General features: G+C 47.6%; 1 protein-coding gene across 3 annotated transcripts in view; it reads left to right on the top strand.

The window, feature by feature from the left end:
• PLEKHA2 (pleckstrin homology domain containing A2) overlaps window positions 1-16,800 on the top strand; it is a 52,864-nt gene that overhangs the window by 19,071 nt on the left and 16,993 nt on the right. For all 3 annotated transcript variants that reach the window (XM_054565989.1, XM_054565987.1, XM_054565988.1), the window contains exons 3-5: window positions 4,883-4,939; window positions 13,234-13,282; window positions 14,706-14,803. In XM_054565989.1, coding sequence (XP_054421964.1) covers window positions 4,883-4,939; window positions 13,234-13,282; window positions 14,706-14,803 — 204 coding nt within the window. The remainder of the gene's footprint in view (window positions 1-4,882; window positions 4,940-13,233; window positions 13,283-14,705; window positions 14,804-16,800) is intronic.

Below are 16,800 nucleotides of genomic sequence, written 5' to 3'. Positions count from 1 at the left end.
CCATGCCCATCATGCTGCTCTTCTTGGGCAAGCCCTTTTCTCAGAGTCCGTGTCTGGCTTTGGCTTTTGGTGGTTTGAGCTGTGGTTTCAGCCCATGGGCAGCCATGGTGGCTCATGCCTTAGCTGAGGGATTTCCACATACATTCTCTTCCTAATTCTCCCATAAGCTGACCAGCAGGCCGGTTTTTACTGCCTGTTGTGTTCCTTCCCGTCTGCTAGGAACCCCACAGGGATAGAAGAGAAGGTAAGAGGGCACCAGCATCTCTCCTTCCCCCTTTGCACTCTCTGAATTCCTGGTCTTTTGGAGTTGGGCACCTAAGAGCCAGTTAGACTAGTTCCTGCCCTGCCCAGCTTGGGCAACTCTGCAGGGCCTCTTTTGGTGTAACCTTGCTGGTCCTGCTCTTGTATTTACCTTTCATTGATAATCAACTCTTAGATAATAAGCAGGTCCTTGTACATAGGAAGGATTGTCTCATGGGAGGTGGCACAGTAGAAAGGAAAGTAGATGGGATTTGAGAATCAGGAAGGGTTGGGTTCCACCCCTGGCCTGACTACTCAGTACCTGTGTCACCTTGGGCAAGTTGCCTTAGTTTCTGCGTCTGTAAAATGGGATTGTTAAGATTAAGTGGCAACATACAGAGGTGCCTGTCAGCAGGCCTGATGTATAACAGACTCTAAAGATAGGTCCGTTTCTTCCTTCCTCAAGCTGTGCTTTGTCAGAGCAGCAGATTGATCTTGGGAGTAATGGGCTCAGTCCGTCTTCTCTCTGCTCCTCGAGGACGTCATTTCCCCAAGTTGAGCCTTGGACGACTCATGTGGTGAATGACAAGGCATCAGCAGAACCTTTTAGTGCTGACGTTCTGCAAATTTATGAATCTATAGTTAGGTCTTCTGGTTGTTTCTATGCTTCTCGTTACTCTCACTAGAAGATGGGAAAATTTTTCCATTTCAACAAGAAATGTTGCTTCTAGAAGAAACGCTTGCCAGGGGACGTATGTCACGTCTCTGTGTGGGCACCTCAGCTCCTTGCTTGACGATGGAAAAGAAGCAACCCTATGCTTTCCACTCATGGGCAGTGGGAGCTTCTTTGAGGTCCTTGGTGGAAGAAGAACATTTGAGCAAAAAGCAAGGCGTTGTCTTCATAAAGCCATCATTTATCAGCGGCCTGCCTTGTGCCTTGCATTGTTCCAGAAAACTGAGAAGTCCCAGAAGTGTACAAGTTGTTCCTGACTGAAAAACATTTCCACGCACAATTGCTGCCAGCCATGCGTGCAGTTGGAATCCCTCGCCTCTCCCCGGTCACTGCCTGGCTCTTCTCTTCCTTGTCCCTCTTTATTGCTGCTGCAGCAGCACCAGCTCGGGCCGCTCTGCGGGCTGTGGCTGGGCGTGGCCCTTTCTCTCACCAACTGCTGTGTCTCTGCCGGGGCAGGGCCAGCAGGATCAGCTGGTGCCTGCAGCAGTGGTCCTCAAACTTGGTGGCACAGAGGAATCTCCGGGGACATTTAAAAACGTACAAGTGCCTGGGCCCTCCCGCAGATCAGTTAAAACCTTGGGGGTGAAACCTGAATATTAGTTTGCTTAAAGCTCTCCCCAGGTGATTCACACAGCGGCCTTCCCACCAACCTCTGTCTCCGCTCGCCATCTGCTCAGCTGCTCCCGTCTCAGCGGCTTCCCACCTCTCCCAAGCCCACTCCTCAGCTCCCTCTGCCCAAGTCCTTGACCCCTTTTTGGTTGGGACCCCGTCCTTTCATGACCCCTCCACCCGATTCCTGTTCCACAGGAAACCTGCTGCAGGTCATGGGAACTGCGAAGTTAAGTGACACCCAAGTTCAAAATGTGAACGAGTCTCCCAAAGAAATGTTGTTTGCCCATGGTGGGTGGAGGCTGTGTCGTCTTCCAGTCCCCCATGAGGGTAGCAGGTGTTTGCGGGCTGGTTTGGGAGCTGAACAAATAGGGTTTTCCTTTAAAAATTGAGTAAAGCTCTACTTATATCTTCAATGTGCTTGAAATCTAGTAAGAACAGACTTAAACTCACCGCCCCGCAAAAAAAAAAAAAAAAAAAAAGTACTCCAATACAGCATCCAGGGCTAGATTTTGCCATGTAGACTAATTGTTCTCAAACTTGTGCCTATGAAGGCATCACTTGGGAACATTAAAAAAATATACGTGTTCTAGGCGCCTTCCACTTGATTCTAATTCAGTGTTTTCTGGGTGAGGCTTGAGCCTGGGCCTTGTAAAACAAGCTCCCCAGGGGAGTCCGATGCGCGGCAGAGCTGGGGAAGGACTGCTGTGCCCGAGATCAGTGGGAGCAGAGGTCGGGGAGGCGGGGTCTCTTGTCCCTTCCCTAGGGGAGACAGGCGGCGGCCAGGAGAGGCAGCTTGCTTGTGTGCGGCGCCTGGCCCCTCCCCAGGTGCTGTTCCCTGGTGTTCCCACCCTGACAGCTGGCTGCTGAGGCCCTCACAGCTCAGGCGTGTTGGCACATTCTTCCTTGAGCAAGAAGTGCCTGGGGCTGCCACCCTGGCAGTGAGCTGTCACCATTAATCCTCCAGGTCCAGTAATTGGAATGGACACTGAGCTGTCACTCTGGATCAAGCCTCTGGGATCCAGGGGCTGTTTTCTCCTGTCATTCATTTCCCTCTGGGTGGTGAGGACGGTGGGGGGGAAACTGTTTTTTCAGACATTCGTCATATTTTCCTGGCTTCTTGTGGTCGCGAGGAGGTGCACGTGAGCTTAGGAGCAGACCGTGGGTGGGCTGTGGGTGAGGGAGCGAGGACACCCCCGCCCCGAGGGTAACTGGGCCTGGAGAAATGCTGTCTTTTTCTCTCTGAAGCAGGGCACCGAGGGTGGAGCAACCGTGGAGGGTGGAGTGGATGAAGTAGTTGAAATCTGATCGGCTCCTATCTGTCATTATGTTTGGGTTAGTGTCCCAGTGGTTCCCCAGATCCCACTTCATCACTCATAATTCAGGATAGGGCCCTCGAGGCCTTTCGGCTGTGGTTTGGGGTCAGGACAGTGAGTTGTGCAAGACCAGCCCTGAGACTTGGCATCTGCATCTTGTAATTAGCATGCGGGGCGGAGATCAGAACCACCTCGGCTCCGCTCTCTTTGTGTGTTTGCACGTCACTCTCCCAACACACTATGAAACCGGGCCTATTACTGCTTACAGTCGTGGTAGAGCAGTGATGTCCTGAAGCTAGAATTCCAACAGCTCCTGCTTTTTAAAATTACACTATGTTGCTTCTAAGGCATCAAAGTGGGAGTCACGAGACCTGAGCTGTAGTTGAGGCCCTGCCACCAGTTGTTCCCTTGGACAAATCCCTTCACTCACAAGGCAGTTTCTGCAGGAGCAAGATGGGGACTTGGGGTGGATGAGGGGCTCCGTGTCCGGCAGAGGCCCGTGGCTCCGTATGTCTCTGGAGGCCCTGCTTCTGGCCACCTCACTCCAGGAGGAGCTGAGTGTTTGCACCGAGAGATTCACTTATCCTCTGGGGCAGGCAGGCACACACAGACCTCCTTGGGTGCTGTCGCTCCTTTTCGGACTCTGATTTAGGGGCTGTACCCAATAGAGGGTGACTAAAAAAAAAAAAAACACCCAAAAAACAAAATGCAGTCATTGGATAATTGAAAAAAAATGTGTAAATCAAATCGTCCATTGTTGAAATGCTAATCTGGCCACCTAAAGGCAGATTTTAGACTTATGGCCTCATTTGCAAAACGGGAGGTACTCTATCTAGTAGACCTCTTAACTCTAAAATTCTAAGGCTCTGAGATTCCGGTTAGCATGGTATTATTCCAGTCCATTTTCTCGTGAATGGAACAGTTCACGCATTACATTGGCTTCAAGGAAGAGATACATTAATTTAGATCATTGGGCCTGGAAGGAATCTTCCCTCTTGTCTAAGATATTTCTTGAGAGCCGTCTCCCTGGAATGACAGGTCATTTCACTGTTAACCCTTTAGGAAATTTAGTAAATTCCCATTGTCTAAGATTCGCCTCTCTTTATTCCTTTGCCGTGACCTAGGTAATGGGGGCTTCAAGGTTATTCTTTAAGGTTTGTGGAGACCGTTTAAAAGGTTCCCAGGAGTTAGGGACAGGTTCTCAGCTTCACAGAGAGTGGGTTTTCCAAATTACAGATTAGAAACTCCACAGCTGTGATTTCTGGGCCATTTCTTTGGTCCTCTCCCCTTCCCGTGTCACTGCTTCCTCTCTGACGATGGAGAACTTAGGAGGCCAAAGCGACTGTGCCAAGGTAGATACCGCCGCACAAGGTGCCTGTGAGTTTCTTGCTGTTTTAATTATATATTTACTGTGTGTTTTATAGTGTGTGGACATCATAAGAGTCCTGTGAAACAGACTGAGCAGCTGAATTTTTTTTATTTCTGTATTGTGTGAATCTGTACCCCATTTATTATGAAGAGAAGTTGAAGGGGCATAAAATAGGACCAAGCCAACAAGGAGATCAGATTAGTCAGGACAGAAAGATACAGTAGCTAATACTTGCTCAGCGTCATCTGTGTGCCAAGTGCTCTTCAGTGGACTCACTCATTCTTACGACTGCCCTGTGAGGTAGGTGCCGTTATCAGAAGGGAAAACTGAAGATTGGTGGTGAAGGGACTTATTAGTCAAACAGTGGAGCCCACACTTCTACCCATTGTACTAGAATACCTCTCTGTAATACATGAGGCCATGGGTGCCATTCATGCACACATGTAATGGCAAGAATTATCACTGTTTTACAGGGGAGGAAAGTGACTCGCTCAAGGTTGCAAAGCCAGTAAGTGGTATAAACAGAACTAAAAGCATGGTCTCCTGTCTCTTAGTGCTGTTTCCATGGCCTCACATAGCGTCCTTCTTAAAATGAAAAACATTTTTTTTTTCCAGAACCTGGCAATTGGGGCAGGAGCTGTTGGATCTTTGCAGCTGACCTACATCTCGAAGGTAATGTTGGTCTGGCTCTCTGGGAATTCATATTCTGTAAGTAGGTTTAGTATCTAAACAGGAGGAGGTGTCAAATCCTTTGGGTGTTAGCATTGGGGGGTGTTGCTTGGGCAGCTCCCCCTTCCTCACCATTGGCCATGGAAGCTCGGCTGCCGACCAGGAAGGGGGTGGAGTGTGGTCAGCAGGTTCTTGGGTTGGGTGGGCGGGGGCGCTGCAGCCTCCTCCTCCTGGGACACATCAGCCAGTGATGCTCTCAGCTCCAGCAAAGGAGACGGTGGTGGTGGGGGTAGGAGTGAGACGTGACCCTTTTTTGTAATTGGGACAAGGAAGAACACACCACAACAACAGAAAACCCCCAGTGACTGTAAAGGATTCTCCCAAAGGGTGTAATTAAACAGGAGCATCTCAGAAAGGGTGGGGTTGTATTGGAATTTTATCAATCACCGGGACAGGGTAACTGTGGAGGGAAGGCTAAAGATGCCTTGAGAAGGTGCTCAGATGTACCAGGAAACCCTTCAGCAGCCAGGTAACTGCTGTAGAGTCTGGCAGATGGGCTGGCAGGGTGAGAGCAGCCCCTCTTCTGGGCTGAGACCTGGTGGTGGGGGGCGGGGGGTGGAGCTGGCTGATGGTGCTCCCCTGTCGCTGCCGAATTCAGCTTCTTTTAGCGGCCCCTCCCTAGAGCAGGCTCCAGGGCTGACCCTTGAGGCAGCAATGATAAAAAAGGTCAGAGGATATAGAGCCTCAGCAGAAAGAGGAACTCTTTGTCCAATGAGGAGAGCCAGGTGGCACCCCGCCAGCCCTGAGGTTCCGGAAGTCCTGCTCGGCCCACTTACCCCTCACTGCAGGCCTCTTGGGGTTCTCTGCTTCCTTGATCAGGCTCTCCCACCCTCAGGGGGCTGAGACGGGTGGAGGGGACCATAATCTGAACAGCTCCTGGCTCCTTTTTATAACAAGCTTGGGGAGTCCTTGGCTTCAGCCCTCCATCTCAGCTGCAGGAGAGTCTGGCAGACACAGCTGGGTACTCTGAGCTGCTAGAGAGAGGAGACGGTGACCTGGAGGCAGAGGGCGGGCCTTTGGAAGCTCAAATTTGTGCCTGCCTTGGGTGGGAAATGTGGCTGCCTCCCTTCTCCTGTCCAGACTTGCTGTGAGATCGTTAGGCCATTTCTGTAGGAGATTCAGAGAAAGACAATTCAGAGAGAACCTCAGTATCAGTGAAACCCCCAAACCTGCCTGACTGAGAGGGTTTGGGAAGATTTTTTTTTTTTTTTTTTTTTTTGGTTGAGGGAAGAGTGACTACAGTCTCTTGCTGAATTGTGACTTGTAAGTGCAGCTCAGATGAGGGTTTTTGGAATTCTCAGCTTTGGAGATGGCCTCGCTTAGAAAGGATGGACCTGCCTTTTAGCCCTTCATGGGAGAGACAGGCCTGGATTGGCCGTTTGCAAACCCACAGCTGCCGTGGGTCAGGTTACACAGAGCCGAGGGCCGTTAACTCCTGCCAGAATGTGGGGGTTTTTCCCAGGAAAGCATGAAGCAGCGGTACCAGCATCACTTTTCAGCGTTCCAGGTTATTTCGTATTAACCCCTAGGTATGCCCTCCCCTAGTGCCAGCCTGCCTTCTGGTGTATGCGTGGCTTCTGTTCAGGGATTCCCCCAGTGTCTCCTTCTTGAGGGCTCATGTTGGGAAAATGGGGTCCTTCAGAGAGGCCGGCAGAGATGAAAGTTCTTCACCTGATGTCATCCAGGGCAGCCAGGGCAGCAGAACCAGTTCCTGGGCACACGAGAAAATAACTGACGCTGGCCTTTGCGCAGTGTTCTCACTTCGCCCAGTGGCCCTTCGCACAGCCAGTCCCGCTGCCCCAGCCGCAGCTCGTGTCCTGTTTTGTCAGGGCCTTGCCCTCAGCAACGAGAAGGAAGACCTTCCTAGGACACTGGTTCTTGTCAACAGAAATTCCCCAAAAGATTAGAAGACGGAGATACTTCATTCACGTGAATGGTTTGCAACCTGGGGAGATGTAGCCTCTCGCCGAAACTGGAAGTGTGTCATCTATAGAGAAAGTTTCCCCGCCCTGCCCCGTACCCCCCTTCCTTCCAGCAGTCCCCCCCTTAGTTCATGTCCGTGGGTTGTGCATATAAGTTCCTTGGCTTTTCCGTTTCCTATACGATACTTAACCTCCCCCTGTCTATTTTGTACCTACCAATTATGCTTCTTAATCCCTGTACCTTTTCCCCATTCTCCCTCTTTCCCCTCCCTGCTGGTAACCCTCCGTGTGATCTCCATGTCTATGATTCTGTTCCTGTTCTAGTTGTTTGCTTAGCTTGTTTTTATTTTTTAGAATCAGTTGTTGATAGTTGTGCATTTGTTGTCATTTTAATCTTCATAGTTTTGATCTTCTTTTTCTTAAATAAGTCCCTTTAACATTTCATCTAATAAGGGCTTGATGATGATGAACTCCTTTCGCTTCACCTTGTCTGGGAAGCACTTGATCTGCCCTTCAATTCTAAATGATAGCTTTGCTGGATAGAGTAATCTTGGTTGTAGGTCCTTGCTTTTCATCACTTTGAATACTTCTTGCCAGTCCCTTCTTGCCTGCAAAGTTTCTTTGAGAAATCAGCTAATACTCTTAGGGAATTTCCTTTGTAGGTAACTGTCTGCTTTTCTCTTGCCGTGTTTAAGATTCTCTCTTTATCTTTAACCTTTGGCATTTTAATTATGATATGTCTTGGTGTGGTCCTCTTTGGGTCCAACTTGTTTGGGACTCTCTGTGCTTCCTGGACTTGTATGTTGATTTCCTTTGCCAAATTATGGAAGTTTTCTTTCATTATTTTTTCAAATAAGTTTTCAATTTATTGTTCTTTTCTCCTTCTGGCATCCTTATGGTTTGGATGTTGGCATTTTTGGAGATTCCCCAGAGTCGTCTTATTCTCTCCTTATTATTATTATTTTTTTTTTGAATTTTTGTTTTCTCATTTGTTCTAGTTGACTGTTTATTCCTTATGTTCCAAATCATTGAATTGAAGCCCGGCTTCCTTTCCTTCACTGTTGGTTCCCCATGGATTTTTCTTTATTTCACTTAGTGTAGCTTTCATTTCTTCCCTTATGCTTTTGCTATACTCAGTGAGTTCTCTGAGCATCCTTATCACCAGTGTTTGAACTCTCCATCTGATAGGTTGCCTCTCTCCTTGTTGCTTAGTGCTTTTTCTGGGATTTTGTTCTCTTCTTTCATTTGGGCCATATTTTTTTGTCTCCTCAATTTGGCAGCCTCTCTGTGTTTGTTTCTGTGTATTAGGTAGAGCGCTTTGACTCCTTATCTTGGCGTACCTGTTATGTTGAATGAGGCAGAGCCTTAGGTAATCACCAGGTGGGGTAACCCACTTCACCGCTTTGTGGCTTTTTATGTGAGGGAGCAGTCAGAAAGGGGACAATGCCGCTGCCTGGCTGTTGGAGGCTTGCTCGGCACTTGCCCCATTCCCAGTCACTTCACCCACTTCCTGTATGCACTGACGCCTTCCTAGCTGCTGCCCTGGTGGTGGTTCCCAGAGTGGGTGGGTTTGCGTCCAGTCTTGGACAGTGTGGACCCTTTCAGTGGACTCTCCTTAGAGACTGGTAGTTTCTTCCACTGCCCCAACCCCCACTGGTTTTTACAGCCAAAAGTTACGAGGTTTTATTTTCCCTCCACTGGAACCTTGGGCTGTGCAGTCTGTTCTGGGGCTGGGATCATTTGCTCTCCAGGTGTCCCTCCCAGTTTTTCCCTACCACATGTGAATGTGGGACCGTCCATTCCGCTGGCCGCTGTCTCTGCTGCCACACTGCTCTTCTCTGCCCCGGTCCCCCATCTCCGCCCCCCTACCTGTCTGGATGAATATGGCTTCTTTAAATCCTTGGTTGTCAGACTTCCATATAGTTAGATTTTATGGCAGTTCTGGGTGTTTTTTGTATTGAGGTTAGTTGTGATCTTTCTTACGGTTCTGCAAGGAGATAAAAGTGTGTCTACCTACTCCTCCATCTTGACCCGACTGTATGGTTCTGATTGGTACAAATCATGCAGTCCCAATTCATCAGCATTATGTATCCTGATTGGTTTTTATAGAACAATTCTGATTGGTTGGTTTGACAAATGAGGATATAACTGTGTAGTTTTGATTGGATGGGGCAAGTCTCAATTCATTGGTCCAAAGACAAAATCAGGAATTCTCTTATAATACTTGACTCAGATAGATTAAATGAGCAGGGCATAATGCAGGAAGCCAAGAGCCCAGTCTGGGGTCCTTCCTGGTATACAGACTACATGAGAAGCCCCTGTCAGCATATGGCTGCTAGACTCTTATCAGTTATGAAATTTGGGCCCTCAGTTGACCATTGGGGAACTTATCTCAGCAGATAAATTTCTTCTTGGAGTTCACATCAAATGAATCTTTTTATCGTGGGGTCCACATACCTAACTTTTGGGGTGGGTCATGGGTCCTTTGGAGAGTCTGATGAAAAGTGTGGACTCATTTTCCAGGTAAAGTATGCATGTTTGCACACACAATTGTCTGTAATTTCAGGGCCCATTGACCCTTGACTGGTTCGGAGACCTCAACTTAGGGCCCCTCCAGTCATGCTGTGTAGGCGGCTGCTGCTTCTCTTCCTCTGCTCTTGATGTCACCTTGTAGGGCAGGGCTGCCCTGGGCCCTGGGGCAGAGCTACACCGAGCTCCTAGACCTCGTTCTGCGGCTGCTGCTGTGCCAGAGGGGCCCCAGCTCCACTTCCGGCCAAGGACAGGCAGGGTGGGGCAGGCTAGCAGAGTCCTGCCACCGATGAGCTGGCTGCTCCTGTGGTCTCTGTTTGATCTGATAAGAACAAGTTCCTCAGAGTCTTTGTCACTGTGGAGCGGCCTCATCTGCGTCACTCTCTGGGTGACCTGTGCTCATTCCCCTCTCACATCCCGACCTCCTCTCACTGCTTGCATAACCCAGGATCCACCAGCCAACCACAGTTGTGCAGCCACTCAGCTGAGGCCACCTTGCGGCACACAGATGGTTGCACTTGACTGCCCTCACCTAGTTGGCCTGTCAGCCACACTCCTTAGGGTTGTTGGCCCCTTCACTCTGTCTGGGATGTGGTGGGGGTGTGGGGAGAAGGGTTTGATCACCAAGATGTGGTGGGGGTGTGGGTGGGGGAAGGGTTATACTTGCCAGGGACCAAGGATTCTGCTTCCACAATCACCAGAATGTCAGGAGGAGGCCAGAGCTAACTGTTCACAGTAAGAACCCCTCCTTGGCCCTGCTCTTTGAGGGGCACAGCACAGGTAGATAGAATTTTGCTTTCCTCTTTTTGCCCTTCTTTGACCATAGCATTTTACTCTGGCTTTGCTAATCAGGAAGTTGATCAGAGACATTGAGGGTCTTAGCCCTCGCTTAACAGCCCATCGGGGCAGAACTAGAACCGATATTTAGGTAATTCAGCAAGGAACTGCTTTGCCAAATAATGGTTCTGTGGAAAGTCATGAAGCATGAGGCAAATTATAGATGTGTGTGCATATAAACACGCATACCCCCAACTGATAACTGGAGAACATATAAAAACAAGCAAATGAAAACCAGGCGATCTCTTTGAAAGCGTCAGTTCCCACAGTGAGCACATGGGTAGCATTCTCACAGTAAAGGTTGGTAATAAATTGTGATCAAAGTGGACCATTTGTCATTCAGCCAGGGTGAAAAGTGTCCCCAGTGGTGCTCTTTCTAGTCAATGATAAATGTTAGTTTCTGGGAGCAAGAGTTTCCTAAGAAGCTGGAGAAGGTTTCAAAGTGCCCAGCTTTTCATTGCCCTCCCAGAGCTGAAAGTAGAAGGGATGCCACGAGATAGGTGGGTTCTTAGGTTTGGGGTCCCAAGGCAGTTCTCTGATGGCCAGGGTTATACAGGAACCAAGGGCAGGACACACAGGTGTTCATGGGCACGAGGACCCGCAGGAACACAGATGCTGCAAGAAAATGAGTCACTGACAGATCAGAGCATCAGACGCAAGCAGGATAGAGCACACACTGTGGTTCAGAATGAGTGCTGGGGTCTAAAACTCAGGAAAACTAGAGAGCCCAGAGGCCAGAGCCCGGGACTGTTGTGTCATGGAGCTCCAATGCATGGTTCCTGGGAGAGGTGAAGACCTGCCTCAATTGGAGTAGTTGGTGTCTGAACTCAGAATATATGGGTCACCTTTCCTTAAATCTTCATGTTTTTCAGGACTGTTTAGACTTTCTTGGGCCCTTTGGCCTCCACCTCACTTTGTGGTAAACATACCAAAACGTACCTACATTTCTCATTAAACACAATTGTTTGACTGTAAACCAATTACAGCCAAAATGAGACATAGTGGCAGTGTCGGGGGAAGGGTTTTAATTATTTTACGTTTGGAAAGATTTGGCTCTGAGTAAGTCATTTAATTTTTGATTGGCTTTAATTTCTTGGCAATCATCTTGCACACCCAAGTATTCTGTGAACTAAGAAAATCACAGCTACTACAGTTTTTGAATCTAATGAAATTTTTGTGAATGTTTTAGTGAAATGTTAATGAAGTTGACTTAATGTGGCCTGTTGTAGGCATTTAATTAAATGCTCGTCATTGAGGTTGAGAGGATGTTATACAGACATTTAATTGAATATTTATTAATGCTGAGTATGCCATATTCATTTCGTATGTTGGAGGCCAGGCATTTTTTCAGGTTTCACACGTTTTTTGAGGGCCCTGAGAAGCTCACAAGGCTCTCAGCATTTTGCTCATGCTGCCAAGCATGGCACTGCGTGTGCTAAATAATGTGGAGTGGGGTTTTAAAGGAAATGAAGTATCAAGAGCAATAGCCTCTCCTTTACTGAACCGTCTCCTATGTGGTAGGTAAGTGTCCTACCTGCAGTATCACATTTAGTCCTTACAATAGCTCTATGAGAACATGCTACTATTATACCTATTTGATGGAACAGGAAATAGGGGTCACGAACCGGGGTGCCTCAGATTTGAGCCCTGGTCGTCTGGCACCAGAACCCAGGCTACACTGCCTGTCCTTCCTTTGATAGGCGGCTTCCTCAGTTGCCGTCTTGAATATCCGGGCCAGGCTTCATTTCGGTTGGTAAGGAATCCGGACAGGTCTGTAGAAAGAATTTAGAGCCAAGAGTGAGAATCCAGACAGACTGGCGCGCCAGTCATGACAGACCCTCAGCAACCGTGAGCCAAGAAGAGACCTTAATTTTGACTCAAGGTTTTTTTTTTTTCGCTTCTGGCTTCATGTCTTCCATTAAAGCAAGAACCACTCCTAGGGCCCCTCTTGAGAACAAGAAAGAGAATGTCCTTGGCTGGAAAGGGGTTGAAGGAATGGTGTCCTCAGGAGGATTATGACCATGTGGGAATAGTTCCTGGGGGAAGGTGGCCGGCCCCTTAGGAAACCCAGGTCCAGTGGGCGAGGTCTGCTCCAGGGAGGCCCACCCTCCATCAAGGGTACTCACCTAAACTCTGTGGGCGTTTCATGGAATATGAGTTGCTTCTCTGTATTCGTTCAATTTATTTGAACCTCAGAGAGGTGGGTTCAGGGGCACATGATCAAGAATGTATGTGCCAGGGGTAGGATTGAAAAAGCAAGGTGAAATCAAACAACAAGAGGTAAAGAAATATTTCTACTTCCTTATGCCCTTTTCTTCAGTATGTAGTTACGCCCTCTGACTCCATTGGCTCCCCTTGGAACATGTGAAAAGCGCACGTTTTCCTGGTTAAGCAGTCAGGGTGGATGTATCGGAGACCTATCAGAGTGTCCAAACGCAGTGGGATCCATGCTGCCTCATCTTTCTGTGAGCTGCAATTGAAATCTGTGTATTTGTAGCAGTATCACCTTCAACATAAAGAACAGTTCAGGGAGAGAGCATGGTGGTTAAGAGAGGAGTAGAATCTTGCTGGTGTGAGTGGGGCCAGTGCAGGTATTTTGGTCCAAAGAAAATTTTTTGTCTGGACTCAGTGGCTTTTGAAAGTGTTTTTGAAAAGATAAAGATTAACAAAGACATCAAGATAGTGGTTATCTCTGAGAGGTGGGGTTGGGACCCTCTCAGGGAGGGGCACACAAAGGACTTCTGAGAAATGTGGCTGATAATGTCCTGTTTCATCATCTGGATGGTGAATACAGTTTCCACTTAATTATTATTTTTTTAAATGTGTTCACATATTTATGTACGCTTCTTTTTGTAAGAAAACGTTTCACATAAAACAATTGGGAAAAAGTGCTTTTTAACAGTTAGAAACATGGTTATGTTTCTTTTATTTTTTTTAAATTTGATTTAGGTGAGCATAGCTACCCCAAAGCAGAAGCCAAAGACTCCGTTTTGCTTTGGTAAGTACCGAGCTAGAGGATGGGTTTTCTGAACACTCCCACAGCAACTTCCTCTTTTGCATGGAGACGGTCTGGTGATCACATGTGGCTTAAACCCGGTGTATATGAGTGACTTCAGTCACAGCCATGTTCCTGGCTCTCAAGTGATACTACTTTCCTTGGTCTCACCGCAAAGGTTATTAATAACCCAAGACAGAGGTCCAGTGGCGTTGCAAGTTCTGACTCCACAGGGTAGGGTGCAAAATACCTACTAGAAGTTTCTAGGAACCCTCAGTTCAGAGCTCTTTAGTGGTGTGCTCAGGTAAGGCGGAGACTTGGGAAAGTTGGGGGATAATAGAAAAGAAGGGGTATTCTGTTAAGGGTCTCAGTATTGCCAGACAAGTGACAGTATTGGGGTGACACAAGAATCAGAGCCACTCGGTTGATTCCCCAAGAGATTGACTCATCAGTATATATTTAGCTCTCACTATGTTGTCAGTACTGTATTAAGTGCTACAAGCAAATGATAATAGTTTCTGTTGTATATCTAGGGTGATTCTGAGTGTCAGCTCACGAAGGCAGGGGTATTCCTGTATCCTCAGCATGTAGAGTGGTTCTGGCACATAGTAGATGCTTGATAAATACTGGTTGACTGAATGAATGAGGTATAAGGAATTCCATGTCCCATGATTCTCGCCTCTTAAGTAGCTCAGGCTTTTTTATGCTAAGAGAATCAAATGGTCCCTGGAGTCATCCTCTCTCCCAGCTTCAGGTTGGTTCAAGCTTCCCTGGTACTCTCATTCTTCCATTGTTTTTTTTTTTAGATGTCACTACTGTGCTCAAAAATGACGCTCTCAGATTTTGTGGTCAGCAGATCTATTTAAAAAAAAAATTATGAACCCAGAAGTCAATTGTTGACCTAATGGAGTGCTCAGAGGAAAGAACAGGTTGAAAATGAGGTCAGGGTCACAGATTTGATGATTTGATTTCAGGGAAGCTTTGTTCCATTTTCAAACCACAGACAATACTCCTAACCCAGGCCACTTGTGCCAATGGAAACAAGGAGCACTGGGGCCAAAATTATATATGTATTATTATGAATGGAAATCTGTCAGCACTTCTGAAAAGCAGTTCAAGCATGTGTCTTCTTGGTGGCCGACTAGCAGCCTCATTACTCATTGCACAACAGCGTGTTAAAGGTTGTTGTTAACGTCAGGTGCCATTCTTGTGGCCAATGGAATAACCCATATTTCTAAAGAGAGAGCAGTATAGCCTGCTGCTCCCCCAATATTCATGCAGGTGACTTCGCCCCATGGGAAAAGTCTTCCTCTGCTTTGTGGGGGCCCTTCCCCTCGCTACTTCAAGCACCTTGCTTTTGTGGAGTCTCTGTGCGGCATGTGTTCTGACCTGGGTTTTTCTCCCTTCGTCTCCATGACTGCTGCAGTCATCAATGCCCTCTCTCAGCGGTATTTTCTTCAAGCCAATGACCAGAAAGATCTGAAGGACTGGGTTGAGGCCCTGAATCAAGCCAGCAAAATCACCGTACGTATGATTTCCTCTCCTCTCTGGAGGGGTCTGCGCCTCGTCCCTGCATATGGGCTGTTTGGGTGGGGAGGAATTCCGGGGGCAGCAGGGGCTTTTCCAGAAGCTTGTCCCAGACCCAGTTCCCCTACCTCTTCTTGCACCATGCCTGACTACAAGTTGAACAGAGAGTTTGAATCGAGTTCAACGGGAAGTTCGCGGAGCGTCTGCTTTGTGCTTCCTGGGAGGGCTTCTGGTCAGTTGTGTTTTGGGTAATGCTGAATCAGAAGGTGGTGGGATTGGAAAATGCATTGCTGACAAAGAGAAGTGGAGTGAAGGAAAAAGCATATGAGAAGGGAAGTCAGAACTTTGTCCTGGCTTGAGGGAATAATCTTCACACTCTTAAGAGTGGCCTAGGGTGGGGGTCAGTCCAGGCCATCCACCAACCTGCCCTGCAGAGATGTTTTATTTAAAAGCATCACTGAACTAGTTCACTGACTGGTCACGAGTACTCTCATTTTCCTTGATTGAGGAAGAACTCCTTTCTTTTTCCCTAGAAATACAGAAAAAGAAAGCGAGAAGCGTAGGAAGGAAGAGAGGGAAACTGTATGTTTTGGAAAACACTAAACCTTTAACCAAGTAACCTAGGCAGACTTGTGGCATCATAAATATGGTTTGTATGCTGAAAAGTTTGATTTTCTGTACCATACTGTCAGAGATTTTTGCATTCCAGTGACTTCCAATAATAACCATTATATGCTAGGGCAGATCATTCTCCAGATGCATCAGGGTTCCTGTGAAAAAAGTAATAGAAGAAATCTACACCTGTCCAGCACCTGTGATGCTGGACCCACAGAAAGTACAGTTCAGTCACTGAAGTCGTTTTGCTTGTTAGCTTGTTTTTCTGATGAACTTTGTTAAAGCCAGGAAAAGAGAGCAAAAGGCAGGAGATGGCTGCTAACCCATGTGTCTGCTCACCCATATGCTTCTGGACCTGGCTCTGGAGCGCTGATTTTAGTGAAGGCTTTCTCCATTCATGTTGGGGTCTTCACCCTTCTGCATCTCCCACAATTTGGGGAGTTTCTTTCGATGTCTGGCACTTTGTCCTCATTCAGCATTTCCTCCTGGATTTCCGCTGCTATTCCTGCCCGGTGAACTAGACTACACAGTTTGTGAGGCAGCTGAGAACCTCTTTCCCTTTCTTTCCTGCCTGGAGTGGAGAGTTGCTCTAATCAGCTAGTTCCCTTGCTCTTTTCTGGCCCAGTGGAGAGGAGGTTCCAGGCTGCGGAAGTGGGAGAAGCATGCAGGTGCCCAGAGGCTGGAAGTCTAAAGACGTGGTGGGATATTAAAGCCTTTTTCAGGGTCTCCACAATCTCCAGGACCCCCCCTCACTATCCTAGTTCCATAAATACATTGCATCAGTCCGCCTGCCGAAGATCTTGTGGGACAGAAGGAAGAGGAGGGGCAGTCTACACCCTCCTAATCTTTTTATATCCTGGGAGGGTTTATTCCTTTCTGCAGTTCTGTGTCATCTTCTGTTGTCTGTCCTTCCTTAGGGAGGCTAGGATGAGGGGTAGATGGGGGGCTGGGACACCACCTGGATAATATCCATATTAATTTTAAGGACCCTCATGTGCAAAGGGAAGCATCGGGCACTTGGGATACAGAGATGAAAGAGGGAACAGGTAGCGTAGTGAGCCAAACCTACACATGTGCTATACGTTCACACCATACATCACTCTGTGAGACAGGTGGTTTTATTGTCGTTTTTTTGGAGGAGGAGAAGGGAAATCAAGAGGCTTGCCCAAAGTGTAGAGGTTTGTAAGTGATGAAGCTGGGATTCGAACCTCAGGACCCCCTGGCTCCCAAGACCTAGGAGTTTATAGAAGTATAAGAAATGAGCAGCTGTGTTCAAATATGTTAGATTAAACACCTCTTTTAAATACATGGTTTCATTTTTGCCTTGTAAAAACCTTAAGTAGGAAGAGCAAGTATAATTATCCCCATTTATAAATGAG

The sequence above is a fragment of the Pteronotus mesoamericanus genome, unplaced genomic scaffold (assembly GCF_021234165.1).
Source record: "Pteronotus mesoamericanus isolate MK-2021 breed Mesoamerican mustached bat unplaced genomic scaffold, CSHL_Meso_final contig_169, whole genome shotgun sequence".
Taxonomy (NCBI): domain Eukaryota; kingdom Metazoa; phylum Chordata; class Mammalia; order Chiroptera; family Mormoopidae; genus Pteronotus; species Pteronotus mesoamericanus.
Note: the sequence above shows the minus strand (reverse complement) of the source record. Positions and strands in the feature narration are given on the sequence as shown.